Source organism: Oryctolagus cuniculus, chromosome 9 (genome assembly GCF_051225735.1).
Source record: "Oryctolagus cuniculus isolate XC-2025 breed Fujian yellow rabbit chromosome 9, ASM5122573v1, whole genome shotgun sequence".
In the NCBI taxonomy this organism is placed as follows: Eukaryota; Metazoa; Chordata; class Mammalia; order Lagomorpha; family Leporidae; genus Oryctolagus; species Oryctolagus cuniculus.
In genome coordinates, this window is record NC_142875.1 from 127,746,741 (window position 1) to 127,762,365 (window position 15,625).

The window sequence follows — 15,625 nt, forward strand, 5'->3', positions numbered from 1 at the left end:
TGTTTTATGTTTTTGGCACAAAACAGTTTCAGAGAAAAATTTTGGACTTAGCCTCCCAGCAAGCCAAGCAGAGGCAGAGGCTCTGGGAATATGACGTCATCCGCTTCTGTGTTAAGTCTCCGTTACTGGTGGTCTCTCCCAGTAAGAAAGGGCAAGCCGGCCTCCGAATGAGCCGATATCGCACCTACTAGCAAAGTCCTCGCAGCATCAAGTAAGTCTGCCTCAGGCTAACGCAGCCCAACTCAGGCAAGTTTCTACACAGTGCTTTAACAAAGGCACCAAACATCTTCCTTCTTCATTAAGAAATAAGAAAAAAAAAAAAAAAAAGCAGGGGCCAGCACTGTGGCATGGCAAGTTAAGCCACTGGTATCCCATATGAGCACGAGTTTGAATCCCAGCTGCTCCACTTCAGAGCCAGCTCTCTGCTAATGCACCTGGGAAAGCAGAGGAACATGGCCCGAGTGCTTGAGTCCCTGCACCCATGTGGGAGACCCAGAAGCAGCTCCTGGCTCTTGCCTTCAGATCAGCCCAGCTCTAGCCATCATAGCCATTTTGGGAGTGATTTCAGAGGACGGAAGCTGTCTCTCCTGCCCTCTAAGTCTGCCTTTCAAATACATAAATAAGTCTTTAAAAAAAAAAAAAAAAGCAGCAGCAGGGAAATATGAAATACGTTTTCCACGTATCCTAGTTCTTCTCTCTTCTCAGATATGCACCTTTCCCTGCCCCCATAAAAAGGCTGACCTGGAAAAACATACCTGCCTCAGGCTGTCTCTATTGAGACTTTAAATAAAACCTAAGTCGGCGGTGAGCTGACACATCCTGACACTGCACAAGTCCATCAAGTCGGACACAAGGCGCAGGACAGGCCCAGTGCCCCTCTGGCTGAGACGAACGTCACCAGGAGGCAGCGCCACGGCCCATCCGGCTCAGCACCCAGCAGACCAAGCTGACAGCAGTGGTCCGCCTCCGCCCACACGCAATGACCCACCTGCATCTGTCAAGGACTCAAGGTTCAATATTTTATATGTCAAACCTATGCCCCACTTTGTCTATCTACTTTCTAGATTCCCATTTAAGAAAAACATACCATTTTAAACCAAAGAAAGTGAACCACTAAATCATGTTAGCTTTAAGTTGGGTCAAATGCAGAAAATTGCCTCCAATCTATCTCCCAGCGAAACAAGGACTCTCTGCTGCGTTTCCCTCCTTCTGGACAATCCTGTGACCCGTAGCAGAGACGGCATGCTCAGAGCAGCCACACACAGGTTTGAGGGCAGCAGCTACCCCAGTTCCTCCCACCCAGGACTTCAGGCACGGGGCGCAGGCACCCCAGGCCATCTCTGCTCGGTCACTGAGACCATCTGGAGATAGCAGAACGCCTGGGATGGAGTCCCGCCTCCACTGCCAACGCAGCTGCCCGCTGACACCCGTCCTGGAAGGCAGATGGCAGTCCGAGCACTTGGGTCCCTGCCACCCACATGCAAGACCCAGATGGAGTCCCAGGCTCTCGGCTTCAGCCTGACCCAGCTCTGGCTGCTGCAGCCACGAGGGGAGTCCACTGATGAGCGGCTGAGAGATGGATCTCTATGCCCCTCCCCTCTCCGCCACTCTGCCTGTCAAAGAAATAAACACATCCATCTTCCTAGTAAAAGACGACCCTGGTCAGATGAGCTTATCTACAGGCCTGTTTCTCCCAGGCCTCTTTAAAGACGTCTGTGAGAACACACAGCTTTCTGTCCTCACTACCAGCTCCTCCGCACTTCCCTCGTGCCCGTCAGCAATGCCAGGCTCCACACCGGTCTGCAGTGGAGACTGACCTGGACGAGGGCGTAGAATATTTTCAGAATCTGCTTCTGCAGGAGCACAGAGTAGTGGCAGGGGTCGGGAAGGAGCTGCACGATTTGCTGCTGAATGCGGGGCAGAAATATGTGCATGGCTGCTATCAGAGGTTCTCTTTCTTCCGCCTTCTTGTATCTACAGAAAGACGCAGAGAGAAAAGTCATCCCCCCGCAAAGAGCTACGAACAACGAGTGAAAAGGATTCGCTTCCAGCTATCTAAAACTAACAATACAAAAACACTGGCTTACGTTTTCTGTTCAGGTTGCCAGAACGAAGTTACAGACAACCTGAAGAGAATAATTCCTGTGTTAGGCCGAATGCCTAAACTCTCTCCAGAAAGATTCACAATAGTTTACAAGAAGCCAACACTAATTTGCAGCTATTCTACCAGAATCATTCCTTTATCAATTTTCATCAGATGATTCTCCTTATAAAATATGAATTCATAACAATACTTGAAATAGATATTCGGGGCCGGCACTGTGGCAGAGCGGGTTAACGCCCTGGCCTTAAGCGCCGGCATCCCATATGGGTGCTGGTTCTAGTCCCAGCTGCTCCTCTCTGATCCAGCTCTCTGCTCCAGCCTTGGAAAGCAGTAGAAGATGGCCCAAGGCCTTGGGCCCCTGCACCCGCACGGGACACCCAGAAGCTCCTGGATCCTGGCTTCGGATTGGCACAGCTCCGGCCATTTGGAGAGTGAACCATTGGATGGAAGCTAGCTCGCTCTCTTTCTGCCTCTCTCTCTGTCTCTCCTATCTCTGTGTAACTCTGACTTTCAAATAAAAAAATCTTAAAAAATAAATATTCATATGATTTAACATAATGGGGAAAGAAATATTTTTCTATCAGCCAATATTGTGCTCTTAGATCACTTTAATTGCCATAAATCTAAAATATTATGTCATAATTTCTTCCAGAGTATCAACTAACCAGTTTAAAATAGGGAAAATTACAGAACTTTGTATGCAGAACCAGCAACCTTCTCAGAAACCAGAAGCACTGCTCTCCAATGCAGTTCTATTCCAATTCATCAGCTGCATCTACTCCCCCACCTCCCAGGTAACTCACACCCAACAGAACAGCACCCAGCAGAATGTCTACCTCGCACCCACAAAGGGCAGTGCTTGGTTTATTTACCAATATGCCCACCAGGGGACAGACGTTAAGGTGCCCCTGGGTCAGCATTCCCAAGAATGCAGTAAATAACCCAGCAGGGAAGCTCGAGAAACACCGCGCATGGTATCACCCCCTTAGAGACGAGCGATGTCTACTGTAGATCAAGGTTTCTGTAGCTACAGCCAACAACCATGTTCACCCGTGCTGAACCCAGCACTTCCCAGACTAACTCCTCGTGCAGAAAACCCAGGGCAGATCCCTCCACTCGCCGGGCACCATCTCGGCAAGCCGGCCCGGCCAGCTTACTCGTACGTCTTCACCAGCTGATACAGACACAGCAGACTGCCCAGCCAGCCGCTCGTGTCCTGCGACTGCAGGTAGCAGCTGATCTTGTCCACCACCGCCGGCCACTGGCCCGGAAAATCGTGTTTGATGATGACGCGCAGGCACATCGTCAGCTGGACTCTGGAAGTGAGAGAGCCAAGTAGAAAACCTGAGTGAATGCTAACTCCAGGTTTCACAGAACCCCAGTATTTTACTCCAAGTCCTCCGAGTCCTGTTCACCTATATTGTAGCATCACATTGGGAACACAAGGGCTATCCCATCACTGGGTGAGCACCAGGGGGCGCACACACACTAAGATGGCTACTGCATCACGAGGCGAGTCCTCTTGCGAGACCATCATCACACCTGTGGGTCACGCTGACGAGACTCGTTATGTGGCGCACCAACGCATCCAAGCGGGACAGGAGACCAACAGCGGCCCCAGGAAGAAATATCATGAAGGGAAGGCACTGCGTCTCAGCAGGATAAGCCTCTGCTTGCAATGCAGGCATCCCATACTAGAGCACCGGTTCAAGTCCTGGCTGCTCCACTTTCAACCCAGCTTCCTGGCAATGTGCCAGGGAAGGCAGCTGAGGACGCCCCAGGTGCTTAGGCCCCTGCCACTCACATGGGAGACCAGGATGTGGTTTTAGCCTGGATCCTGGTTTTAGCCTGTTCCAGCTCATGCTGTTGTGTCCCTTTGGGGAGTCAAACAGCAGGTAGTTCTCTTTCTCTGTGTCTTTCTTCCAAATAATTTAATTCTTTTTTAGTAAAAAAAAAAAAGTGTAGGGGCCTGTGCTGTGATGTCACAGTGAAGCTGCTGCCACCCCATTTGGCTGCAGGCTGGAGTCCTAGACGCTCCAATTCCGATCCATCTCCCTGGCAACGCTCTTGGGAAAGAAGCAGAGCATGAACCCAGCCCTCGGATCCCTACACCAACATAGGAGACCCAGAAGAAGGTCTGCTCAGCCTGGCAGCCTGGCCCAGCCCTGGCTGTTGCACATTTGGGGAGTGAACTAGCAGATGGAAGACCTCTCTCTTTCTCTCTCCCTGTGTAACCCTGTCAAGTGAGTATTTTTTTAAAAAAAGCAAAGAAAAGCAGATGGTGAAAATGTCAACAAACTGTGACAAAGAACACAGGTTATTTGCAAAATAAAGAACAGTTTCTGTTTAAGCCTATTTTTTACCTCATTTCTTCTTGAATCAACTTATGTTGAATAGAATTACAAATGCAAAGACAAATAAGGGAAACTACCTTCTGCGTGCCCATCTCCATCACGCTACATCATCATACAGACCCCAGCGGCTGGGGCTGAACCGCCCCACCCTCGCCCGGTGCACTGGGCTGCTGCCTCCCAGGGATGGCACAGCTGGGGCCCAGACGGGCACAGCCACCTCACCAAGTCCGGGGAGCAGGTGATGCCCCCCACCCCCGCCGGGCACAGCGCACCTCACCAAGTCCGGGGAGCGGGTGATGCCCCCCACCCCCACTCCTGCCGGGCACAGCACACCTCACCAAGTCCGGGGAGCGGGTGATGCCCCCCACCCCCGCCGGGCACAGTGCACCTCACCAAGTCCGGGGAGCGGGTGATGCCCCCCACCCCCGCCGGGCACAGCGCACCTCACCAAGTCCGGGGAGCGGGTGATGCCCCCCACCCCCACTCCAGCCGGGGCCCTGCCAGGCACAGCGCACCTCACCAAGTCCGGGGAGCGGGTGATGCCCCCCACCCCCGCGGGGCACAGTGCACCTCACCAAGTCCGGGGAGCGGGTGATGTCCCCCACCCCCGCCGGGCACAGCGCACCTCACCGAGTCCGGGGAGCGGGTGATGCCCCCCACCCCCGCCGGGCACAGCGCACCTCACCGAGTCCGGGGAGCGGGTGATGCCCCCCACCCCCGCCGGGCACAGCGCACCTCACCGAATCCGGGGAGCGGGTGATGCCCCCCACCCCCGCCGGGCACAGTGCACCTCACCAAGTCCGGGGAGCGGGTGATGCCTCCACCCCCACCCCAGCCGGGGCCCAGCCGGGCACAGCGCACCTCACCGAGTCCGGGGAGCGGGTGATGCCCCCACCCCCACTTCAGCTGGGCACAGCGCACCTCACCAAGTCCAGGGAGCGGGTGATGTCCCCCACCCCCGCCGGGCACAGCACACCTCACCAAGTCCAGGGAGCGGGTGATACCCCCCACCCCCACTCCTGCCGGGCACAGCGCACCTCACCAAGTCCGGGGAGCGGGTGATGCCCCCCACCCCCACTCCAGCTGGGCACAGCGCACCTCACCAAGTCCGGGGAGCGGATGATGCCTTCCACGATGTGGTCGCGGATCTGCTGGCGGTCGTTCTCGTGGATGTTGAACGGAAACACTGCCTCTCCCGGATGGGGCTCCCGGTCCGGCCAGTACTGCGTCACCATGTTCTTCAGGTAGATGGCGGCTACGTGTGAGAAAACCACTCGTGCGGCAGGCTGCCAACGGGGGCTGCTCTCCGCTACACAGAGCTCCAACGGCTGACCCTTCCGTGTCCACACCAGCAGCCAAGCCTCACTCACAGGCGTCAAAGCCAAGGTGGCGACGGGCCAAGGCTCAGGAACCCAGCACAAACGTGTCCTCACACAGGCGGGAGCTGGCCGACAGCAAAGTGCCCGAGCAGCCGGCAGCCTGCTCTCACGCCGAGTCCCAGCCGGCCAACCCGAGACCACGCGGCGGCAGCCTGAGAGCACAGAACGAGCCAGCCCTGCGTGGGCAGCAGGTGTAACTGCCTGCCCTCGCGTGGGAAACTCCTCCGTGGGTGCTACCCCAGGCCTCGCAGTCCCCAGCTGCCGTCTCGCACTAGCCTTTCACAGTTTGGGGGATTTTCACTTAACTTTTTACAGTATTTGTTACGTGTGAATCCATCAGCCTTCAAATATTTTTGGAAAAAGAGAGATGTTTTACCTGCTTGTTTCCATCAAAGCACCAGTGGATTTTCTGCTGTGTATCTTTTAATGATCTTCAGCATTCAGCGAGGACTTGGGGAAGAGATGAGCTGAGGCCCATCTGCAGGGTTCTGAGAGGGAAGCTGGCGCCCTCCAACCGTGCCAGCTGCAGACTGAGCCGAGCCAATGCTCACTGCGTTCCAACCTCTCTGGGAGGGGCAGGCCACGTGACACAGCCTGCACACCATACTGCAGTGCCAGGTCTATTCCCAACTACTCAGCTTCCAACTTGGCTCCCTGCTAGTCTGCCTGGGAAAGCAGCAAAAGATGCCCCAAGGGCTTGGGCCCCTGCCAACCATGGGGGAGACCTGGATGGAGTTCCAGGCTCCTGAATTTGGCCTGGCCCAGCCCGGGCTACTGCTGCCATTTGGGGAGTAAACCAGCAAACAGAACATATCTCTCTCCCTCTGTCTCCTTCTCTCTCTGTCTCTTTCCACTCTGTGTGTTATCTCCAGCTGTCTGTAACTATGCCTTTCAGATAAATAAAATTAGGAAAAAAAAAAAAAGAAAACAAAATGGGATTGGGGCCGGCACTGTAGCACAGTGGGTTCATGTCCTGGCCTGAAGCACTGGCATCCCATAACAGCACTGGTTTGAGACCTGGCTGCTCCACTTCCCATCTACCTCTCTGCTATGGCCTGAGAAAGCAATGGAAGATGGCCCAAGTCCTTGGGCCCCTGCACCCGCGTGGGAGACTGGGAAGAAGCTCCAGGCTTCTGGCTTCAGATCAATGCAGCTCCAGCTGTTGCAGCCAATTGGGGAGTGAACCAACAGATGGAAGACCTCTCTCTCGCTCTGCCTCCCCTCTGTGTAACTCTGACTTTCAGAAAATAAATCTTAAAAAAATAAAGAAAATGGGATTAAAAGCTAAGCTTATCTGGGTGTAAAACACTTTGCGATGCACGCACACTCGTACTCGAGTGTGGGGAAAGCAGTGTCTGCAAAGCACTGTGACTTCCTCCCTTTGAGATGCTCCTCTCCCTTTGCCCTCCCTGCGAGGACCCTCATCACTGCTTAAAAAAAAAAAAAAAAAAAAAAAAAAAAAAGATTTATTTCGAAGGTAGAGTTACAGAGAGAGAAAGCAAGACACAGACAGAGAGATCTTCCATTTGCTGGTTACTCCCCAGACGGCTGCAAAAGCCAGGGCTGAGCCAGGCCAAAGCCAGGAGTTCCATCCAGGTCTCCTGCATAGGTGCAGGTGCCCAAGCACTTGGGCCAAATTCTGATGTTTTCTCAGGTGCATTAGCAGGGAGCTGGAGCAGAAGTGGAGCAACACCCATATGGGAAGTTGGCATCACAGGAAATGGCTTATCCCACTATACACAATGCCATTGCCATCCCACTTTTAACATAAAACTAAACTAACTGACAAAGGACGGCACCACACATTACAACCCAACATGTCCTACAATTGCTAAACCCTAACAAACCTGATGAAATTATGAACTTCTTGTACTGTAAGCTGTTCTTTCCCAAGTTTGGGCTAAAAAAGACCACTCCAACTAAAATGTCAATTCATCTGCTAAACACAGGAAGTATTTGGGAAGGGGTGCACTTTTGGGTGGTTTTTATTTTTTCATAATTGTTTTTAATTTGTAAAACGTAAGCTCTGGAGTAAACACTACCTTTTATCCCCGTACAATTATTATGTCCTAGAATAATGACTGGCGAATAGCAGACATTCAATAATAATGAGTAGATGGTTGGCCAGCGCCGTAGCTCACTAGGCTAATCCTCCACCTTGCGGCGCCGGCACACCGGGTTCTAGTCCCGGTCGGGGCGCCGGATTCTGTCCCGGTTGCCCCTCTTCCAGGCCAGCTCTCTGCTGTGGCCAGAGAGTGCAGTGGAGGATGGCCCAAGTGCTTGGGCCCTGCACCCCATGGGAGACCAAGATAAGTACCTGGCTCCTGCCATCAGATCAGCGCGGTGCGCCAGCCGCAGCGCACCGGCCGCGACGGCCATTGGAGGGTGAACCAACAGCAAAGGAAGACCTTTCTCTCTGTCTCTCTCTCTCACTGTCCACTCTGCCTGTCAAAAAATAAATAATAAATGAGTAGATGGTTCAAAAACAATGTAATGAACCATTTAAGTTTCAGACCAACCAGTCGGCCGTTCACACTGACTTCAAGGGACTAGTCTTTGCAGAAAGAAAAATCAACATGTACACAACCTCATTCAATCCCTACAGCACTGATCTTGAAGACATAGACAAGCAACTTTCAGAAGGCAAAGATGCAGACAGTATAGAGTCATGGACTTGCGATTTAATCAATAAATGCTGTTAATTCTTTACAAAATGGTGGGTTTTTTGTTTTTGTTTTTGTTATTTTTTGACAGGCAGAGTGGACAGTGAGAGAGAGAGACAGAAAGGTCTTCCTTTTGCCGTTGGTTCACCCTCCAGTGGCCACTGCAGCCAGCGCACCGTGCCAGGCGCCAGGTGCTTCTCCTGGTCTCCCAATGGGTGCAGAGCCCAAGCACTTGGGCCATCCTCCACTGCCCTCCCGGACCACAGCAGAGAGCTGGCCTGGAAGAGGGGCAACTGGGACAGAATCCAGTGTGCCGGCACCACAGGCGGAGGATTAGCCTATTGAGCCACGGTGCTGGCTACAAAATGTTTTTATTACAGGGCACTGTACGAGATAGCTTTCATAAACAGCATAATGATTGGTGGTTGGGTAAATCAACATACAATTGGCTAAAATAAAACAATTTAATTTGCAAAGAGTATTAATAACTCTTAAAGATAACCATGCAGCTGGCGCCGCGGCTCACTAGGCTAATCCTCCGCCTTGCGGCGCCGGCACACCGGGTTCTAGTCCCTGTCGGGGCACCAGATTCTGTCCCGGTTGCCCCTCTTCCAGGCCAGCTCTCTGCTGTGGCCAGGGAGTGCAGTGGAGGATGGCCCAAGTACTTGGGCCCTGCACCCCATGGGAGACCAGGAGAAGCACCTGGCTCCTGCCATCGGATCAGCGCGGTGCACCAGCCTCAGCGCGCCAGCCGTGGCAGTCATTGGAGGGTGAACCAATGGCAAAGGAAGACCTTTCTCTCTCTCTCACTGTCCACTCTGCCTGTCAAAAAAAAAAAAAAAAAAAAAAAAAAAAAAAAAAAAAAAAAAAGATAACCATGCATCAGCAAGGGTAGCAAAAAGAATACCTAAGATAATTATAATCATAATAATCTAAAACCCTCCTTATAATCACCCAAGAATGATACATCTTTTGCAAGCATTTAGGCATAATTATAACTCTTTGAGCACAGAGGTCCTGCATGGAGAGTTAGTGCACAGTGACTCCTGTTGTTAATTTAGCAATAAAAACTCTTATGTATGGTGTCAGTGATCACCTGAGGCTCTTGACGTGAGCTGCCTAGGCTATGGAAGCCTTTTAAATCCACATTATTTAAACAAGGCCATAAGCAAAATAGAAGCTCTCTCCTCCCTTCAGAGCAAAGTACCTCCTCCTTTGATGACCATTCCTTTCCTCCGGGGTCTCACTAACCAGGTCCTTCGTGTAGGACACTTTTTGCTACACTGTCTGCGCTCTCCATGCCTGAAATGTTCTCATGGGCTTTTCAGCCGTGCTGGTTGTTTTTTAAACCAAAGATCACAACGTTCTTTTTTTAAAACTCAAGCTAGGAAACTGACAGAACGGGAGAAATTATTTGCAAACTATGCAACTGTTAAAGGATTAGTGACCAGAATATATATAAAGAGATCAAGAAACTCCACAACAACAAAACACCCAACCCAGTGAAGAAATGGGCCAGGGATTTAAACAGCCATTTTTCAAGAAAGCAAATCCAAATAGCCAACAGACACATGAAAAAATGTTCAGGATCACTAGCCGTCAAGGAAATGCAAATCAAAACCATGAAGAGTTTCCACCTCAACCCCTTAGAATGGCTTTCATACAGCAATCAACAAATAACAAATGCTGGCAAGGATGTGGGGAAAAAGGTAGCCTAATCTACAGTCGGTAGGAATGTAAACTGGTACAGCTACTATGGAAGTCAGTTTGGAAACCCCTCAGAAACCTACAATATAGACCTACAAATTTGCCACAGCCACCCCACTCCTGGGAATTTACCCAAGGCAAATGAAATCAGCATATGAAAAAGTTATCTGTACCCCCATGTTTACTGCAGCTAAATTCACAATAGCTAAGAAATGGAATCAACCCAAATGCCCTCAACTGAAGACTAGAAAAACAAATTATGAGAAGGGCTGGTGCTGTGGCACAGTGGTTAACGCCACTGCCTGAAGTACCAGTATCCCATATTGGTGCTGGTTCAAGTCCCAGCTGCTCTACTTCCAATCCAGCTCTCTGCTAAGGCCTGGGAAAGCAGAAAATGGCCCAAGTCCTTGGGACCCCACACCCTCATGGGAGACCAAGAGGCTCCTGGCTTCAGATTAGTGCAGCAGCTCCACCCATTGCAGCCATCTGGGGAGTGAACCAGCAGATGGAAGACTCTCTCTCACCCTCCCTCCCCCTTCCCCTCTGCATAAGTCTGCCTTTCAAACAAATAAATTAAAAAAAAAAGAAATTATGGGATAAGTACACCATGGAATACCACCAAGTGGTAAAAAAAAAAAAAAAAAGAAAAGAAAAAAAAAGAAATCCTGTTGTTTCCAACAAAATGGATAAAAATTAGTAAATAAGGCAGTCTCAAAAGGACAAATACTGTATGTTCTCCCTGATCGGTGATAACTAATAGAGCACCCAAAAGGTAATCTATAGAACAGAAAGTGACACTTTCAGTTGCAATGACTTTGAACAGCCTGTGTCTCAGTTGTTGAGCAGATCTTCATAAAAAGTAAGAATGGGAATAGGAGAGGGAGGAGAAAGCGGGCTGAGAGTATGGGTATGGTGAAAAGAATCACTATGTTCCTGAAGTTGTACTGAAGAAATATATCAAATTTATATTCCTTAAATAAAAGGTTTCCAGGAAGAAAAAAAATTACACAGGAAGTATGCAAAATATATACATCAAATTACAGTTCACTCAGACTGCCTTTGGGGACATTTTAATTTTTCCCACTTACAAGAAGCATGGTGCTAGAATGGTTTTGTTGTTGTTCTTGGTGGTGGTGGTGGTGTGGAGTGACACTGTGAAGAATAAAGGTATCTTTTTTTTTTTTAATTTTTTGACAGGCAGAGTGGATATTGAGAGAGAGAGACGGAGAGAAAGGTCTTCCTTTGCCGTTGGTTCACCCTCCAATGGCCGCCGCAGCCGGCGCGCTGCAGCTGGTGCACCGCGCTGATCCAATGGCAGGAGCCAGGTACTTATCCTGGTTTCCCATGGGGTGCAGGGCCCAAGTACTTGGGCCATTCTCCACTGCACTCCCTGGCCACAGCAGAGAGCTGGCCTGGAAGAGGGGCAACCGGGACAGAATCTGGTGCCCCCCGGGACTAGAACCAGGTGTGCTGGCGCCGCAAGGCAGAGGATTAGCCTAGTGAGCCGCGGCACCGGCCCAAAATAAAGGTCTCTCTTATCTTTAAAAAAAAAAAAAGCTCATCTAATGGGCCGGTGCTGTGGCATAGTGGGCTAAGCCTCTGCCTACAGTGCCAGCTTCCCATATGGGCACCAGTTTCAGTCCCAGCTGTTCCACCTCTCATGCAGCTCTCTGCTCTGGTCTGGGAAAGCAGTAGAAAATGGCCCACGTGCTTGGGCCCTGCCCTGACATGCAAAGACCCAGAAGAAGCTCTTGGCTCCTGGCTTCAGATTGGCCCAGCTCCGACTGTTGTGGCCATTTGGGGAGAGAACCTGCAGGAAGAAGTTCTGTCTCTCCCTCCAATTCTGCAGTCAAGCCATTATGATAAAGAACATAGTGTACATATACGCACTGACAGAACAGTCCCAAGGACACACGGTTGAAATTTAAAACAAAAAAGGAAACTACACAATAGCACACAGAATAGAAACAGAAAGGAACTGGAGCACCACACACCACAGCAGACTCAGCTCTCTCGTTTGCAGATCATATTAAGAAGACAATACTGGGGCCGGCACTGTGGCACAGTAGGCTAAGCCTCTGCAGTGGCAACAGCATCCCTTATGGGCAGCAGTTTGTGTCCTGGCTGCTCCTCTTCTGATCCAGCTCTCTGCTATGGCCTGGCAAAGCAGTAGAAGATGGCCCAAGTCCTTGGGCCCCTGCACCCATGTGGGAGGCCTGGAAGAAGCTCCTGGCTCCCAGCTTTGGATCAGCCGGCATTGAAACCATGTAGGGAGTCAAACAGCAGATGGAAGACTTTTCTGTCTCTCCTTCTCTGTCTATAACTCCACCTCTCAAGTAAATAAATAAATCCTAAAAAAAAAAATCACCGTAATCAAGTATTCCAAGATCTTTAAAAATACTATTTCTAAAAAGCTTCGCAGGATTATCACAATAGCCCTGTAAATACTTGGCTTATTGAAAAGACTTCCATTCAGCCATCTGTTTTGTCAGAACAGCCCTATTCTTTAAAACCAAGATTAAATTTAGAATGGCAGGTGCAAAAAAAATTTAAGATTTACAAGACTTTTGTGTAAAGTTAAAAATAATTCCAGTACCAATGCTTTTTCTTTATCTCAACCACAAAGGGATCTCTCCAGACATCACATACAACCTGAGCCATGTAACATTTCAGGCGACAGAACGCATACACAATAGGACAAACCACACAGCCTGGGCAAGCAGCTGGCTACCCTACCTGGGTTTGCGTAACTACAGTCACTTTCAGATCCTCACTCGTGGGCTGGCGCTGTGGCGTAGCAGGTAAAGCTGTCGCCTGCAGCGCCAGCATCCCATATGGGAGCTGGTTCGAGTCCCGGCTGCTCTACTTCAGACCCAGCTATTTGCTCTGGCCTGGGATGGGCCCCTGCAACCATCTGGGAGACCCAGAGGAAGCTCCTGGCTCCTGCCTTCATGTTGGCATAGCTCTGGCAGTTGAGCCCACCTGGGGAGTGAACCAGCAGATGGAAGACCTCTCTCTCCCACTCCCTCCCTTCCCTCTCCCTCTCCCTTCCCCTGCCTCTCTTTCCATCTCCCTCTGCCTCCCCTTCTCTTTGTGTGTAACTATGACTTTGAAATAAATCTAAAAAAAAAAAAAAAAAAAAGTTCTTCACTCAATAGCACACATTCCAGAAGAGAAAAGAGAATCCCATCATTACGTGACACACGACTGTGCATCACTACAAATGTTTGCTCAGAGCTTAACAATTCCTCTTGGCTGGAGGTCCCCGACTAAGAAATCTTGCTTTTAAATCTTTGTTTTGTTTGTTTTTGACAGGCAGAGTGGACAGTGAGAGAGAGAGAGAGGAAGAGGTCTTCCTTTGCCGTTGGTTCACCCTCCAATGGCCACCGCGGCCGGCACACCGCGCTGATCCGAAGGCAGGAGCCAGGTGCTTCTCCTGGTCTCCCATGGGGTGCAGGGCCCAAGCACTTGGGCCATCCTCCACTGCACTCCCGGGCCACAGCAGAGAGCTGGCCCGGAAGAGGGGCAACCGGGACAGAATCCGGCGCCCCGACCGGGACTAGAACCTGGTATGGTGGCGCCGCAAGGTGGAGGATTAGCCTAGTGAGCCGTGGTGCCAGCCTGCTTTTAAATCTTTAAATATTGCTTTTCACTGTGCCTTATCCACTTGGAATTTCTTCCATGTCGGACAAAGAACCGAGATAATATTTTCTCTGCTGTTTCATCATAGCATTTTAGTGCCGTGACTCACATAACAACTCCAACACGTGGATCCTGCTCGATTTTGACTCCAGCCAGCATCGGATCATCCTGCCAGATGCGTACTGTCAGGATCCGAAGTGAGGTAGCCGGCGCTGTGGCCTGCAGTGCCGGCACCCCATATGGGCCCCACTTCAACTCTCAGCTGCTCCTCTTCCAATCCAGCTCTCTGCTATGGCCTGGGAAAGCAGTAGATAATGGCCCAAGTCCTTGGGCCCCTGCACCCACGGGTGAGACCCAGAAGAAGCTCCTGGCTTCAAATTGGCCCAGCTCTGGCTGCTGCAGCCATTTGGGGAGTGAATCATCAGATGCAAGACCTCTCTCCTCCTCTGTCTCTGCCTTCTAAATCAATAAATCTTCAAAAAAAATTCCTTATTGCACAGTACCCCACAAGAATATACACACAGTCCATGTTAATCAGAAACTTGCAGGATGGGGCGGGCGTTTGGAGTGTTGGTTAAGATGCCGCCTGTGCTCCCATATCCCTTATAGGAGCGCCTGGTTCTAGTCCCAGCTCTGCTTCCCCTTCCAGCTTCCCGCTAAAGCACATCTGGGAGGCAGCTCTGTTGGCTCCAGAAGCTGGGTGCCCACCACCCACAAGAGAGACCTGGACTGAGTTCCGAGCTTCTAGCTGTTGCAGACACATGGGGGGTCAATCAGTGGATCAAAGATCGATCGATCTCTCTCTCTCTCTCTCTCTCTCCCACTGCAACTCCTGCTTTTGTGTAAGAGGATGTGTAAATAGTATTGCATATCTAGACAGCCCATTCCTTACCTACTGCAGTTGGAGAGCTTCACTTTCCACTTCGGTATCTGACTGCTAGTTAATGCGATCCTGACTGTCCAGCTAACAGTCTGCTGTTTCTAGGTATGGGGTTTTTGTTTATTTTTCATTTGTCCAAGTTTTGATGTTCACACATCCATGACCCATAATCCATTTATGCATCTCAGCTACTTGTTGCTCTGATGAGCAATCACAACACCAGGGTGACAGGCAGGCAACAATGATTCCTGGGGCAGGACTCTGGATGCCCACTTCCACCACCAGAGTGCCGGTTCCCAGCTAGTGCTGTTCCACTCCAGAACCCCGCCAACACACATGGGAGGCAGTGGGTGGTGGTCCAAGCCCTGGAAATTGTGGGCATTTAGGGAATCAAACAGCAGATGGAAGATCTCACAGTCTTTCCCTCTCTGTCACTCTGTCTTTCAAATAAACAAAACTTTTTTTTTAAGTGCTAGTGCCCCTACAACCGACATGGGACCTCCAGAGGGAGCTCCCGGCTCCTAAGTTCAGCCTAGCACAGCCTAATCTGTTGCAACCATTTGGGGAGTGAACCAGAAGACAGAAGAGATCTCTCTCTTCTTCTCTGTTCAAGTAGATGAAAGTTAAAAAAGAAACATTTTAAAAATATTAACTCCTTACATTTTTTAAGAAAAAACAAAAAGATTTACTCATTTATTTAAAAAGCAAAGTTACGGAGAGGCAGAGGCAGACAGAGGTCTTTCATCCAGTGGTTCACTCCCCAGATGGCCTCAACAGCCCAAGTTGTGCCAATCCAAAGCCAGGAGCCAGGAGCTTCTTCCAGGTCTTCCCACGCAGGTTAAGGCCCCTAGGACTTGGATCATCTTCCACTGCTTACCCAGGCCCTAGGCAGGGAG

The 15,625-nt window shown here is 50.6% G+C and overlaps 1 protein-coding gene across 2 annotated transcripts in view; it reads right to left on the reverse strand.

The window, feature by feature from the left end:
* Positions 1–15,625, reverse strand: part of IPO8 (importin 8) — a 65,682-nt gene that overhangs the window by 45,387 nt on the left and 4,670 nt on the right. For both annotated transcript variants that reach the window (XM_051850377.3, XM_089303940.1), the window contains exons 3-5: positions 5,557–5,713; positions 3,262–3,420; positions 1,818–1,974 (exon numbers count right to left, since the gene is read on the reverse strand). In XM_051850377.3, the coding sequence (XP_051706337.3) occupies positions 1,818–1,974; positions 3,262–3,420; positions 5,557–5,713 (473 nt within the window). The remainder of the gene's footprint in view (positions 1–1,817; positions 1,975–3,261; positions 3,421–5,556; positions 5,714–15,625) is intronic.